General features: G+C 39.3%; 2 protein-coding genes and 2 non-coding genes across 5 annotated transcripts; 3 read left to right on the forward strand and 1 right to left on the reverse strand.

Annotated features, from left to right (window-relative positions):
- Positions 1–4,869: 4,869 nt before the first annotated feature.
- On the forward strand, positions 4,870–8,372 carry rpl12 (ribosomal protein L12). 2 transcript variants are annotated; one of them, XM_030415474.1, is made up of 6 exons: positions 4,870–5,058; positions 6,861–6,934; positions 7,242–7,340; positions 7,668–7,749; positions 7,835–7,921; positions 8,224–8,372. In XM_030415474.1, exons 1-6 carry the CDS (start codon positions 5,022–5,024, stop codon positions 8,340–8,342), a joined length of 498 nt encoding a protein of 165 aa, XP_030271334.1. In that variant the 5' UTR covers positions 4,870–5,021; the 3' UTR covers positions 8,343–8,372. The 2 variants fall into 2 exon arrangements, with proteins under 2 accessions (XP_030271334.1, XP_030271335.1); XM_030415475.1 differs by having other exon boundaries at positions 4,898–5,159.
- LOC115580912 (small nucleolar RNA SNORA65) lies at positions 6,980–7,106 on the forward strand. Its single transcript, XR_003983959.1, has one exon. It is a non-coding gene; the product is annotated as a small nucleolar RNA SNORA65 (small nucleolar RNA).
- On the forward strand, positions 7,969–8,095 carry LOC115580908 (small nucleolar RNA SNORA65). Its single transcript, XR_003983955.1, has one exon. It is a non-coding gene; the product is annotated as a small nucleolar RNA SNORA65 (small nucleolar RNA).
- A 1,416-nt stretch (positions 8,373–9,788) lies between the features above and the next one.
- pole3 (polymerase (DNA directed), epsilon 3 (p17 subunit)) lies at positions 9,789–13,244 on the reverse strand. Its single transcript, XM_030415477.1, has 4 exons — positions 13,179–13,244; positions 12,524–12,609; positions 12,253–12,371; positions 9,789–11,366 (listed from the first exon to the last, which is right to left on the reverse strand). Exons 1-4 carry the CDS (start codon positions 13,242–13,244, stop codon positions 11,185–11,187), a joined length of 453 nt encoding a protein of 150 aa, XP_030271337.1. The 3' UTR covers positions 9,789–11,184.
- Positions 13,245–13,964: the final 720 nt, after the last annotated feature.

Below are 13,964 nucleotides of genomic sequence, written 5' to 3' on the forward strand. Positions count from 1 at the left end.
AAAAAAAACAGACGAGGAAAAAGGTCAAGAAGGACGAAAAGATGGAGGAGAGGAACTCTGCTGAAATCGAATCATTCCCTCGAGTTTAACAAATGAGCTGTCCGACTGAGTGTGTGTGTGTGTGTGTGTGTGTGTCAACGCTGGCTCGATGGTTCTGCTTCAGGCTCAGTTTGTTTATGCAGAAATAACAGCTGGCTCGTCCTCTCCACACTGTATACTCACACTGACACACACGCGTTTGTCTTCGTGCTCTTATGAGGACCCTCGTTAAGATAATGAGTCCGCGGCCACAAAAAGTAACCGAGTACATTTTGACTTTTTACTGCGCTACATTTATCTGAGAGCTAAAGTCAATAGTTACCTTTTAGATCAGGGTTCGATTTACACAATTTATTTTGTAAAATACGATGAATTAAAGATTATCTGCTGGAGATTAAAGGTCCAGTTTGTAGGATTTAGTGACGTGTAGTTGTGAGGTTCAACCAACTGAACACCCCTCGTCTGACCTTCACCAAAAGCGTCCCTCTCTAGAATCAGTGTTTAGTGTTTAGTTTGTCTGTTCTGGGCTCCTGTAGAAACATGGCTGACTCCCTCCTCTAAAAAAACAACCATATCGTTTGACTTTTAAAGCAGCTTTTTACAACACTTATTTACTTTTTGAGTTAGGTGGCGCCCTCTCGTGGCTGTGTAACCTGTGACAGCAACGGAGTCAGGTGACAGAGAATAAAAAGTGATGACGTCGGGAACCAAATCATGATGTTTCCTAACAATAACTAAGTGGTTCTTGTGCCTGAACCTAACTAGATCACAAGCAGAGTGTTGTGACAAAATTCAAGCTAAACATAAAGATCAACTGTAAAGTTGCAACACTGAAATGTTCAATTATAAGTTTGGATCCATCTGTGGTTTTGTAGAAACGTACTTAGCGAACATTTGTTCTGGAGATTGAGTTGAACTATTTTATTTGAGGTCTTTAAAATATTTAGAAATTGTTGAACGTTTGATGGTTTGAATAAATCCAAGTTTACTGCTCTTGATGAGCTCTAACATGCTAATTAAAGTCTTCATATTCAAAGCATCGCCAAGTGAGTTCACACATTGTTGATTAAGCCTGTAGAGCACTGTAGTGATGATCGGTATTATGTGTTTTTGTAGGCTAACTGAAGTTAGCATCGTCCTGGTTCCTCCACAAAAAGTTTATTAGATTTTATTAATTCGATTTTGGATTTCACAGAAAATAATCTCTGTGTCAACCACAAGTTTCTGATCCTTCCAGGTTTTGTTCATCCAGATAATCTCCACAGATGAACACCAGGCTGTGATTGTTGAAGCGTGAATTAACTGTGTAGCAGGAAGAAGCTAATGTTAGGCTACAAACAGACGACATCACGGTCACATGACTTAAACGTCACCACCACTAAGAGTCTTACTGCACAATTACTATGCAGGTTTTCTATAAACTGATCAATGTACAAGTTGTAAAGTCAGAGTTAGAACAGTGTGTAACTAAATTGGGCCTGCAAAGACGGACTAGTGAGTAGATGAGTCTCCGTGTTCGCTGTGAGGACGTTTAATGTCCCCGACAACCTCTGTAGTCTCATTCAGACACTCGTTAGCAACCGCTAACTGTTTCTAACACATGAAGAGCTTCATAATGAAACTGTGGGACATTTAATGATGGATTTATGTTGGAGAACAAAACTTGTAAATATCTTCGGCATTCAAGAAAACCAGTTAAAAAAACTACTTTATACCCTCCAGATAAATCTGTCTGTATTTTGCAGTACAACAGATTTTTTAAACGATGTTTCTGTGGAGACGTCTTGCTCCGTCTCACCTGTAGTCAAATTCTGGAACTAAAGAGCAAATTAATGAATGTGTAAATTGAGGGAGAAGAAGACTTCTTCTTCTTCTGTTCTATGTCCGACAGAACCGAAGCTTCATCGCGGGCGGAACCACACAGTTCTTATCAGATCTCTTTGTTCAGCGTCCACGTAAACAATGAAGTTGGAATCTCTAATCAGATTGAAGATATATTATCCATGAAACCACAGCGACCGACGGGTCATTGTGCTGCCTGATGAGTCATTTTACTTAAAGACATTTTCTGATCTTACATCAGATTATTAACATACTGTACGACTCTGTGGAGTCACTTTAACCCTGAGGTGCTTTTACCTTTAATCATGTAAGAGATCTGAATTCATCTTCCACCGCTGACGGCCCCCGAAACCAAAACATCTCCAGTGAACGCAAACACACATCCACCTTATTCCAACCTTCAAAACAAGTGTTCAAACAGCCCACGGTGGTTAAAAGACTGAGATCGGTCCTGATAAAGATAGTAATACAAGCCCGACACACACACACACACACGCACACACACACACACACAGTAAGACAAGAGAATGGAAATGTAATTACATCACAGGCTGTCGTCTCTCTGCAGAGATGAAACTGGACTCCTTCGTGTCTCATGTTGGTGTAATGTGACGTTACTGTACTGAACCAGTTAACATCAGGCGAATCGGGTCACACACACACACACACACACACAGAAACACACTAAAACTCAGCAGAGACAGAGTTTATCATAATCATATCGGATTATAGCGCTGATGTGATTTATTACCAGGAATATTCAGCTAAGATAAATCATCTTCATTATTCATCACGTGGTCAGAAATAACATGAACACTTGCGATCTCCATTTTCCTCCCTCGACTTTCACTGAAGTCTGCAAAGAAAAATAGAAACAGATGATGTGATAACAACACGCTGGGAGATTTATGTTTTACGGAGAAGAAAACAGCGATAAGAACTTTGTATTCAGCAGAACGGGATAAAGAAATATGAAACATCTCTTATCTATTTCCAACATAAAAAGGAGCATTTATATATATATATAAAGACGCTTTCTATCCATATAATTTCATCAAGAAGATTATTCAGAGGTGACATTTCCTGTAAATGTTGTGGACTTTCTGAAGATCCAGATAAAAAGCTCTCCTTTGATAATATGAGCTGTGAATTTCTGAGTATCCTCACAGATTTTCATGATGCATATTAAACAGCACAACAGTGATGATCTCTGCTTCTCACCCACTTACTCCCTCTTGTGTTCTGTTTCTATTCCTGTGCAGCAGCTCTGAGTCAAAAAGTCCTTCAGGATCCAAACGCTGCTTTTTTAACATGCGACTCAGAGCCGTGATGATACAACTGGAAAGATGACAAACACCTGCAGTAATGTACACTAACACTGACATAATGCTGTTATATTCCAGCAGCGCTCGACCAGCTTCAGGCCCATTATTCTGCTACGGAGGATGTTCATCCACTCAGCACCCACATGCAGCACTTTAACCTCCGCTGAGTTCACGAACCAGCTCAGAAAATAACTTTCCACCACCGGAAAAACACTCAAACCAACAACACTCACAGTAGTCTGCATTATAATACTCATTCCACTATATAATACCGCTTTATTTCTACGATATTATTGTCTAAATGCATAATGATTGGGAGAAACGTGCAACAAATAGACAAAGAAACTCATTAATCATGTTGAAAAAGCATTTCTGGTAATAATAGATATTTTATGAGTTATGCTGGCAGTGACATATAAATGACAACAAAGCAAACATTTCGAGGTCAGTGGCAACACTGAGTGAAGTGAAGGATTTTATAAAAGAAGGCTATTATAAACCGTTTACTGTTTTATAGTAGAAGAGAAAACACCAGTTATTTCATGGGAAGTTGTGCAGCATTAGTAAAGAGTGAAAATACATCAAATATCAAATATAGGTCAATATAAATGTAAATATAATATATTATTGTATACATATAGAATATCTATATATTTGTCTCCTCTTGTATTGTGTCATATTGTATTTTATCACATTGTATCATTAGTATCATATCATTTTGTATTATATTGTTTTGCTTTTAATCGTATGACGTTGCAAAGTATTATATTGTTTTATATCATATTATTCAGTTTCTAATCGTATGCTTACATTTTATTTTGTATCTTTCGTACCGCATCATCTCGTATAGTATCTCATATAGTTTCATTTAGTGTTGTATCATATAGTATTATATTGTATCATTTCATATTGTAAAGTTTAATGTCATGTTGTTTTGAATTGTTTTTGTTTTGTTCACTGGAAACATCTGGAGGAGAAACATTGATGGCCCCCACAGTTGTCCAGCAGGCCCCACTTTGTGCAGCCCTGATATAAACATTTCCAGTTATAACTTACTAAAACCAGCGTTCATACATCAAAAGAGCGATAAACAAAACTACATGAACAAATAAACTCTAACTACAGCTAAAATGTGGCCGTCTTTAAAATGAATCAAATGACGTATTAATTGAAAATAAATTACTTCCTGAGAGTATCCAAGGATTGTTTAATATGAGAGAAAGTAGAGACATATCCACGTTTAAAAAACTGATTGCGAGGATGGTTGTAAGTTAAATTAAATCATATTATCTCCAACAAATCATAAACTTGGGACATTTTACTAAAAATAGGAAACAAATGTTATGTGTGTTAATGCAGAGCTGTGAAAGGTGTTTAAATGCAGACTGTAGGCTAAATATACAATGTAAGTTGGGTAATTTAGATACATAATAATCAAATAATTAATATATAATTAGATAAATAGAATTAAAATAAAAAATAAGATTACACATGTGGTAATTGAGACTATAATAATAATTTAAAAATAAAATAAATAATTAATTAATTCAAGACAAAGTTACAAAGTGATTTATAGTAAAATAAATAAAAAACAAACTGTATTTGAAAGTCGTGACGTTGCAGGTACGTCACGAGAACGGAATCATAACCTCTCGCGATACTTGCCGTGTTTATATATCCCTCCGCGGCCTCGGATCTTTCTTTCTTTCTCCCTTTAGCGGTGAAGGTGCAACAGTAATCGGTCGTCCCGAGTCCGGGTTCATCCGACACCCTCACCAACCAAGCTGAACTGAGCTCAACCACCACAGCAGCAACATGCCTCCCAAATTCGACCCCAACGAGGTTAAAGTTGGTATGTTTTCACTGTCAAGTGGGTAATAAACGCAGAAGTTTGTTCACAGCCAAGATGGAGTCGCTCCGTGTCTGCCGGCCTGTGAGCGGCGACAGAAAACGGTAAAGATGGGACACAAAACGCGGCGAGGAATGCTAAAAAACATGTCTGACTAGATTTCTGCATGCTGAAATTCATGTATCGGGTGAAATTTGACGGATTTGTGACAGTTTTAATGGGACAATTGGTGTCTGGGCCGGACTACATGCGAATACACGTGGGCTAGTAGTAGCTAATCGGCTAATGTTAGATAATGCTAAATTAACCTCGTACATGTTGAATGAATGAGTGGAAATTAACATTAATCTACCCGCGTCGTAAAACTTTTAAAAAAATGTAATTTGGAGAACGGATGTGTCTCAAGTGCGAATTAATATTCATTTTGTCGTTTTGATCAGACAAATATGACAGGTTGTTAATTTAATTTACAGAAAAATATTCCTTTAGAAAACTTGATGTGAGCTTACCAATAAGATGTCAACTAGTATAATTTATTTGAATTGTTCTGTTACCGATCCAGGTTATTGATTAACAAAGATCTGATAATTCACTAAATGTCAGATATTCTCAGGTTCAGTCTTCAGCATGATGTAAATCTGTTTTGCATTTTAAATTGTGATAAAGAAGTCTGGGTAATGGGTGACACGTTAACTTGCACTGAAAGTGATCAAAGTTCCAGCTGTGTAGAAAACATCTGGCTGCTCTTTAAAAAGTTTAACGTTAGTGTAGGTAGAAACTGGTTTAATAACCCAAAATTTGTCGATATGCTTAATTGATAAAAGTTTCAAGAGTCGATATCTGACTGAAAATTTAGGCCTACATGAGTAAATGGTCAGTCGATGTCTAATGTCAGTGTGTAAAGGTTCAACACTGTTTTTTAATTTTTTATTTTTAATTAACATTACCCCAAATACTGCTGCTTCCTCGCTACTCTTTAGTCCTGTTTTCACAGCTGTCTTGTTTATATGGACTTGTCTTGATTTAGTTTTTGTTTGGTCTGAGGGGAGATTCACAACTGTAAGTGTTTGAAGTTATTATCAAACACATCACTAGATCAGATTAAATGAGAAGTGCAATTTTTTGATAATTTTGGCTTGCATAACTCTAAATATCGTCTGTTCAAGAAACGTGGTGTAGGCGAAACGTCACCCTGAATATTTGGATCCTTTACCTTTTTTTTTTTTTTTTAAACTAAAACAACCATCAGGGTTGTCGTGGGAATGATCCACATCACAGCCATTTAAGCGAGTGTCCAAGACTGCACATAGTAAATTTTGTATATGAATGTTCATGATTATGAACACAAAATGTCAACAGATTGCATCCAACCTGCAGGATTTTTGGCCTGAAATAATTTGCTTTGGCAGTCAGAAATGTAGACAACATGCCAACACTCAGAATATAATAGTTTGTAGGCGTTAAATCATAATTTAGTGACTGCTTTTATATCAGTGATGGAGCTAAATGGGTTGTGCATACAGTATTAATTCTTATGAAAGCAGCACTAAACATTAAGTTACAATATCAAATGTCTTGAGATTTCAAGTGTGATGGTTTTTAAAAAAACAAACACTAAAGCGTTAAATGGCTAAATGAGCTGCAGGGCTCGATTCTGTAAAAGCGAAGATGCTGTGAAATCACTGCAGTTCTGTCTGAAGCTGTCATCACACCTGTGAATGATCAGCTGTCAGTGGGTGTCGAGTCTGCAAAGTGTGAAGAATGCATCTATTAAAGGTTTTAATGAGGGTTTTTTTGTCTTTCAGTGTTCATGAGATGCACAGGAGGAGAGGTCGGCGCCACTTCCGCCCTGGCCCCCAAAATCGGACCTCTGGGTCTGGTGAGTTTAATAAACAAAACATCTCACTACAAACTGAATCAGCCTCCCGCCACTATGCCTGTCTGTCAGAGTGACTGAGTATAATCCAGTGGAGGCTCAGAACAACCCAACTTTAGGAAACAGAGCTGCCCAAACTAATGGACAACCCTGTGCCGAAAAGTCTGGAACACAAACCGAAGCTCCTGCGTTCAGTCATCCTACACGATGAAGACACGACAGATTTATTTTTAGCTTTAACCAACTGAATTTTAAGGTTGTGTAAATCTGATGTAATCTCAGCTATCGCCTTTTTTGTTTTTCTTATCAGTCTCCCAAGAAAGTTGGTGACGACATTGCCAAGGCCACCGGTGACTGGAAGGGCCTGAGGATCACCGTGAAGCTGACCATCCAGAACAGACAGGCAGCGGTACGTATCATGACCAAACTCACAGGCTAATCGTCTTCAATATGAACTGACAGGGTTGATTTAAAGGATCACGTTACCCAAAAAGGAAAATTCAGCCGAAGTCTCCTAGAAACGGCAAAACAGTGTTGCAGCGTTCAGTAAACTGAAGTAGCTGCAGACTTGTTTTAAAGAGTAAAAATAAAATGTCTCCATACAGACATCAAGTGAAAACATCTTGATGACTGATTCTCATTTTTGGGTGAACTGTTCCTTTACTCGCAGCCAGTTGTGAGTATAAACACTCAGCTTGGTGAACACACGACGATGACTTGGCTTTTTATGTTTTAGATCGAGGTCGTTCCCTCTGCGTCTGCTCTGATCATCAAGGCTCTGAAGGAGCCTCCTCGTGACAGGAAGAAGGTCAAGAACAGTAAGTATTGTGTGGAATTGATCACTTTAATAACAAAGATGAGTTTGGATGACGTGTTGACTGTATTTCACTTTTAATTTTCAAGTCAAGCACAGTGGAAGCGTTACCTTCGATGAGATCGTTGGCGTTGCTCGCGTCATGAGGCCTCGCTCCATCGCCAGGGAGCTCTCTGGTAAGACTTTAAACATCAGACGATGTGTTTGGTTTACCGCTCAGCCTCCCGCCACTATGCCTGTCTGTCAGAGTGACTGAGTATAATCCAGTGGAGGCTCAGAACAACCCAACTTTAGGAAACAGAGCTGCCCAAACTAATGGACAACCCTGTGCCGAAAAGTCTGGAACATTTCCTCAACATGAGAAATCAGCTGGTTTCTGTCCCTTTGTTTTTTGGCGATGAGCTGCAAACACGTCTAATTAGAAATGGACTGTAAACATGTGGTGTAATTTGTATATTTGTCTGTCTTCCTCCTTCAGGAACAATCAAAGAGATCCTGGGAACCGCTCAGTCTGTTGGCTGCACCATCGATGGACGTCCTCCCCACGATGTCATCGACGACATCAACAGCGGCAAAGTCGAGTGTCCCACCGAGTAAACTGACAACGTCAATAAAATGTTAAACTGAGCTACTTGTGTTTGACTGTTTTTTGGTTTAATCTTGATATTAACAGGACATGCAGCGATTCTGGTTTTCAGTCCCAAAATGAGGAAATCAATGTTTGAATGTCCTCTGATGTCATTAAAATGCACCAGGACTAAAAACCTAGAATTTATTAATTGAAGAGTCACTTTGCACAATGGGTTTAAAAATGGGGGGGGAGGAAGAGACACATTTGAGTGAGGAATGATTCAGAATGCAGTACTTCTACTAGTAATGGAGTATTTAGAAATACTGGTACTGCTTTTAATTGGGCTGAGAAAACATCAGTCAAGCTGGTGCTTCAATGCAATAAAAGCCAAATTAAATGTTTCACATAATTTTGAGTAGTGTTTAATTTAAAAGATGCAATGAGTGAATGAGCCATGAGGTTTATTCAAGCTACTCATTAGATGTGCAGCAGATTACTTCACACATCAAACAATTCAGCCATGTGATTTAAAATTAAATTATACAGTGAAATAATGTGGCTGGGATGGTTTAAGGAAGCTCATTTCTGCCTTGCTAAGAAACAAAAGGTGGAAAGTGTCACATGATGAAAGTTAAAGGGGTTTTTTTTGTAGTTCACATCAGAAATTGAATTTAAAACTAATGTATAAAAATTCAGATGTAATTTATGATAAAACATTATCGCTCTTAAGATTCTGTCATTACAGGATGAGATGTTAAGTGCAATTTTAGCATGATGTGGATAATGTGAAGTCATCTTACAGCATGATGCAGAGATTAAAGGAGCGTTACGTAGTTTTAGGGAAGAAATGTCAATCAGAAGAGAAAGATCTTTGTGTTTTTTTCCAGCCTAATTAAACAAACTGACCTTAAAGGACAACACAATTTATACTGTTTTAGTTTATGTGGCGGACCCTGCCACTTCTCTGGCTTCATTCAGTGTTGTAGGACCTCTGAGAGCAGCTGGTCTATATACTTGTAGAAAAAAATTAATTTTAATAAGTTTGTATTATTACCTCATTAATATAATTAAAATTCTGAGCTTTTCAAGTTTTAATGTAGTTTTTCATTTGAAAAAGAACCCAAATAAACCTCCAGATCTGCTGCGGAGAGCAAATCCAGATTTAGTTTGTAAAACAAAACAACATCATTGGTTTGGAAACACTGAAGCGTGAAATGTTACATCATTAGTATGAATTGTGTTTCTGTCAGATTTGAGTCAGTTTCATAACGTCGGTGAATCAGATGAACTCCTGATCTGATGGAGACGAGATCTGAGCAGCTTTGGTTTCAGTCAGAATGTGTTGAAGGCTGTTTAATGACTGTAGCTGCAGTAAAACTGGTCTGAAGTCAGATCACGTTTGAATCCAGAGTGACTGTAACGATCTGTGGTGGGTGTGGAGGGTCGCTGGGGTCAGTCACGACTCAACACAGTTCTCCTTTTATACAAAATATTTATTGAAAATCTCAGCCAGTCATATACAAGTCTACAAAAGTGTAAATGGTTCAAAAACACAGCAGAACAAAAAGGTGCACTGAACACAACTGCAGCCATATTTTATCTATCAATCAACGTGGTCCAACAACCCGGTTCATTACAGCCGGCGCCGCTACACTGATCCATCACGTCTAGTCGACACAAGTGTTCAACTAAAGCCAAACCACGGTCCTCCAATTTGTAACCAACGCCTGATTTTGTACCAAAAGCTAGTAAATCTTTGATCAAAAAAACTCCTGGATTAAAGGACAAGTTCACCCAAAAATGCCAGACACCTCCATGCTGATAAAAGTCAGGTGAAGTCTCGTAGTCCACAAAACATCTCCGGAGCTCTACAGCAAAGAAGCGTAGCAGCGTTCTCCAAAACGACTGAAGTAGCTGAAGACTTGATTTTAAACGTGGAAAACGACCAGAATGAACGTAAAATGGCTCCATGCAGCTCGTCTAACACAACCTGCAGGCCCAAAGATCCTAAACTGATCTGAAAAGACGCCATTTACACACTATTTAGGCCCAAATCTTCACTCTAGCTAACAAGCTAAACATGCTAGTGCACAATGTTTGTGCAAATGAATTTGGATTCTCTGGACGTCTGGAGACTTGGAGACCATTTTATTTATTTTTTGGGGTTGTCTCACATTATAAATCAAGTCTCCAGCTACTTCAGCTGTTTAGCAGAATGCTGCAACTCTGTTTTACTGTGAAGCTCCAGAACTGTTCTGTGGACTAACGACACTTTATATCATCAGGAGGGAGGAGAGGAGGACTGAACTGCTCCTTTAAATCTAAACTTGCACTCTTTTCTTAGTTCTTCAATGGCTTTTTTTTTTAAGTTTAGACAACCTTTAACTTTTGAGCATGTAATGTGTTAAATAAAAACAGGTTTATGATCGTCAGTGTGCTGCTACAGAAACATGTTAAACTCGCTCATCTTCTAACTGGACGCTGGTCAAACGACTGCCTGTGTTCTCACTCCCTCCAGTGGTTAACTCTTAAACCAGAATCGGTCTTTGTATTTAACTTCCTGTCGATGAACACTAACTACTGAGTATTATTAACTGTCAAGAAAAAACTGTGTGTATCAAAATGATTAAAAATACAAAATGCAGATGAGGAGGTGGAGTTTTTCTTTGTGCTTTGTTTGTAGTCGGGTTGGAGACAGCAGCTCCACCACAGAGAGAGAACGTGACCTCTCCTGCTGCTGCGCTGAAAAACTGACGTTGTAATTCATGGTGGCTCTGTGATGACCGAGCGTCACTTAAACGCATCACGTCCAGCCAGAGATGACCTCAGAGGAGGTGATGGGAGTGCATGTCAGTCACCAGAGCTTCATCAGTTCTCCACCTCCTCCTCCTCCGCTTCGTTCTCGGCTTCAGGCTCCTCCTCCATGCGCTCCTCCTCCTCCTCCTCTTCGTCCTCCCTGCTCTTATCGTTCTCAGAGTCGGCCTTCTTCTCTTTATCTTTGCGCTTCTGCTCAGAAACCTCCTTCTTTCCTTTCTGGCCCTTCTTATACACTGTGGAAGAAACAAACAATCATCGTTAACTGCAAATCAAAGACTTGAAGTTCATTTTACAATTTATCTCTCCGCTCTGTTGTTTTGTTTGAATACAGATGAGTACTGGAAACGTCTGCTCTGCTGTTGAAACTGTAGGAAGACGGTGACAGAAGAATGAGCTGTGTGAACATGTCACTTACAGGCTGATGGTTTTATGAACAACGAAAGAAAAAACTTAATATAAGAAAGAAGGCCCAAATAATGAAGAATTTGTCAGAGACGGTGTTTCAAAGTTTATAGACTTCCTTCTAATGCAACAACTCTCTAAATTGAGTGATTTCTTAAGGGAGTCTTGGCGACAAAGAAGTCGCATATATTGGTTACTCTTCAGTGCATTTGTAACATGTGACATGTTTAGATCAATAACATGTTTCTTTCATAAATGGAGTGTAAATGGTGAAATCAGTGTAAACAGTGTGTTCAAACAGCGGATCAATGTTGGCAGGTAAGACTTTAGCACTTTAGACACAGAAGCAGACAGGCTGGTACAGACATGCTGCCACAAACTGACACTTTTTACAAGGAGACAAACAACTTCAGCTGAAATATTTAATGCTGAATTTACAACAAGGACACAATTAGTTACAATCTGTCGTAGCTGTTTCACAAAGTCTGTTAAGTTTCTCCTCATGAAACAACTCGTAAAATCAGGTGATTTGTTAAGGGAGTCTGGTGATGTTGTGGTTACTGGTTCAATGTTTGGATCAGTTGAAACAGACGGTGTGTTCACAGACATCTGCTGCTGACATTGACGGGTTAAGAGACACCAGGTCTAACCAGCCAATCAGATGCAGAATATGAACTTCTATTTTGTGTCATATTGTCTTTATATTGACGTACTGACCCTCCAAAGCTTCTCTGAGAGGCTCCAGGAATCGTTCGAACTCCATTTCCTCCATCGCAGCCAAAACGTCTCCTGCGTTCAGAGTTTTCCTCTTCGCTTTCATGGCAAAGTTGTTCGCACTGTGACCAGATTAACAGAAAGAAGAGCCATTGTTTTATTTAAGGAGTGGCGTGATGGATCATTCTTAAAAAGCACTGAGGAGACTCAGACGCTGTTACGATGCCACTTGAATCAAACTGAATTTTATGGATTAGTCCCGACTGATTCTTACCAGGACGTTGCGTACAACACAAACACACTGGCGGCCTGGGAAATGGCTCTCCTGGCTTCCTTGGACACGTTCACTCCATCTGGGAGCTGTTGAGGAAACAAACGGTGTGGAGGAGTTTATCTCAAAGCTGCAGAACACCAGCAGCATGTTATCAGGAAACACAGGCCGGCTGAGGAAAGACATTTAGTTACTCAGACAAATAACATCTGAACATAAAGACCAACACTCACAAATACATGAGCACAGCTGGGTTCAAGAACAACTCTTTAAGGAGACAAGTAGAGTTTTAATTAGTCCTGCATGCACTGAGAAATCTGTCAAGTGGGATTAAACATTAGTCTCCTGATCTTCAGCCTATAAACTATTTTTAACAAACACCAACTGAATGTGTAGACAGTTACCTTTAAACAAATGTTTTGTCGTTAATAATCAATTATGTAATTTGCTGAGAAGTTAAATTAAAATGTATTATTAGGGTGAACCTGAATGACATGTTGATAAACCTACAATGTGCTCAGGGTTCAGTGGAAACAGCTCGTATCATACTTTTCTATTGTAACTTAAGTGATATTATGAACTGAGTATCGTTACACTGCAGTATCGTTACTTTTCCTGCAGTAATCCCTTCTCTATCCCCGCCGCTAGCTCTACTCACCGCCTCCTTGATGATGCGGGTGATCACCGCGTTGGGGAGGTTCAGGTCTTCCGGCCTCTCTGCCATCTCTCTGTCCGCTCACCGAGTCCTCTCAGCCCGTCCGCCCTGGTTCTGTTCCCCGCTCACGGCACCGTCCCTCCCGGGTGGCGGCTGCGTGTCTCCGGTGTGAAGCCGCACGGAGCTGCTCGATGCTAACAGATTAGCACCGCTGACACTGTTGTGTTAGCCTGAGCTAACAGAAGGAGCTAACTCTGCTAACGTTCCCCGCGTCACTGTCAGATTAATTTCAGTTGGTGACAGTTGATTACGTCACTAACAGCAGCAGACGCCTCTATTGATCTGATCGATTAGTTCGGTTGATTGATAAGTTCACACTCCTCCTGAAGTTGCTCGCGTGGCCACCAGAACCGATTTGTTTTGAGAGATTTCCCGCGAACCGTCCAAGCACGAGCCCTCCCCTGTCAACTTTCAACTCTGACCTCTGACGTAAGCGTGACGTATGTGGACTGACGTAAATAACAGAAGTTGTTTTTTTTTTCCCTTTTTGTTTGTTTGTTTTTCATGTTTCTTATCGGATTTCTTCAGGTTTATGTTTTTATTATGATTCCGTAAATAAAGTTAAACCTTTAGAGAAAATAATTAAGTCTAAAAAAAATAAACTGACAGACATAAAATGACTAGCTTACTTTTATTTATTTATGTATGTATTTATTCATACTATAAAGTTATGCTCACAGATGATAAACAATTCTTTTTTATTTTTGAAAATGAAATCAAACAAAACAT

Source organism: Sparus aurata, chromosome 4 (assembly GCF_900880675.1).
Source record: "Sparus aurata chromosome 4, fSpaAur1.1, whole genome shotgun sequence".
Taxonomy (NCBI): domain Eukaryota; kingdom Metazoa; phylum Chordata; class Actinopteri; order Spariformes; family Sparidae; genus Sparus; species Sparus aurata.

Coding starts and splice junctions, on each gene's coding strand:
- pole3 (XM_030415477.1), bottom strand. CDS start 13,244: ATGGCAGAGAGGCCGGAAGACCTGAACCTCCCCAACGCGGTGATCACC. Junction 12,610..13,178: donor CCCGCATCATCAAGGAGGCG/GTGAGTAGAGCT, acceptor TTTCCTCAACAG/CTCCCAGATGGAGTGAACGT. Junction 11,367..12,252: donor TCTCAGAGAAGCTTTGGAGG/GTCAGTACGTCA, acceptor TTTCTTCCACAG/TGTATAAGAAGGGCCAGAAA.
- rpl12 (XM_030415474.1), top strand. CDS start 5,022: ATGCCTCCCAAATTCGACCCCAACGAGGTTAAAGTTG. Junction 6,935..7,241: donor AAATCGGACCTCTGGGTCTG/GTGAGTTTAATA, acceptor TTTTCTTATCAG/TCTCCCAAGAAAGTTGGTGA. Junction 7,922..8,223: donor CATCGCCAGGGAGCTCTCTG/GTAAGACTTTAA, acceptor TTCCTCCTTCAG/GAACAATCAAAGAGATCCTG.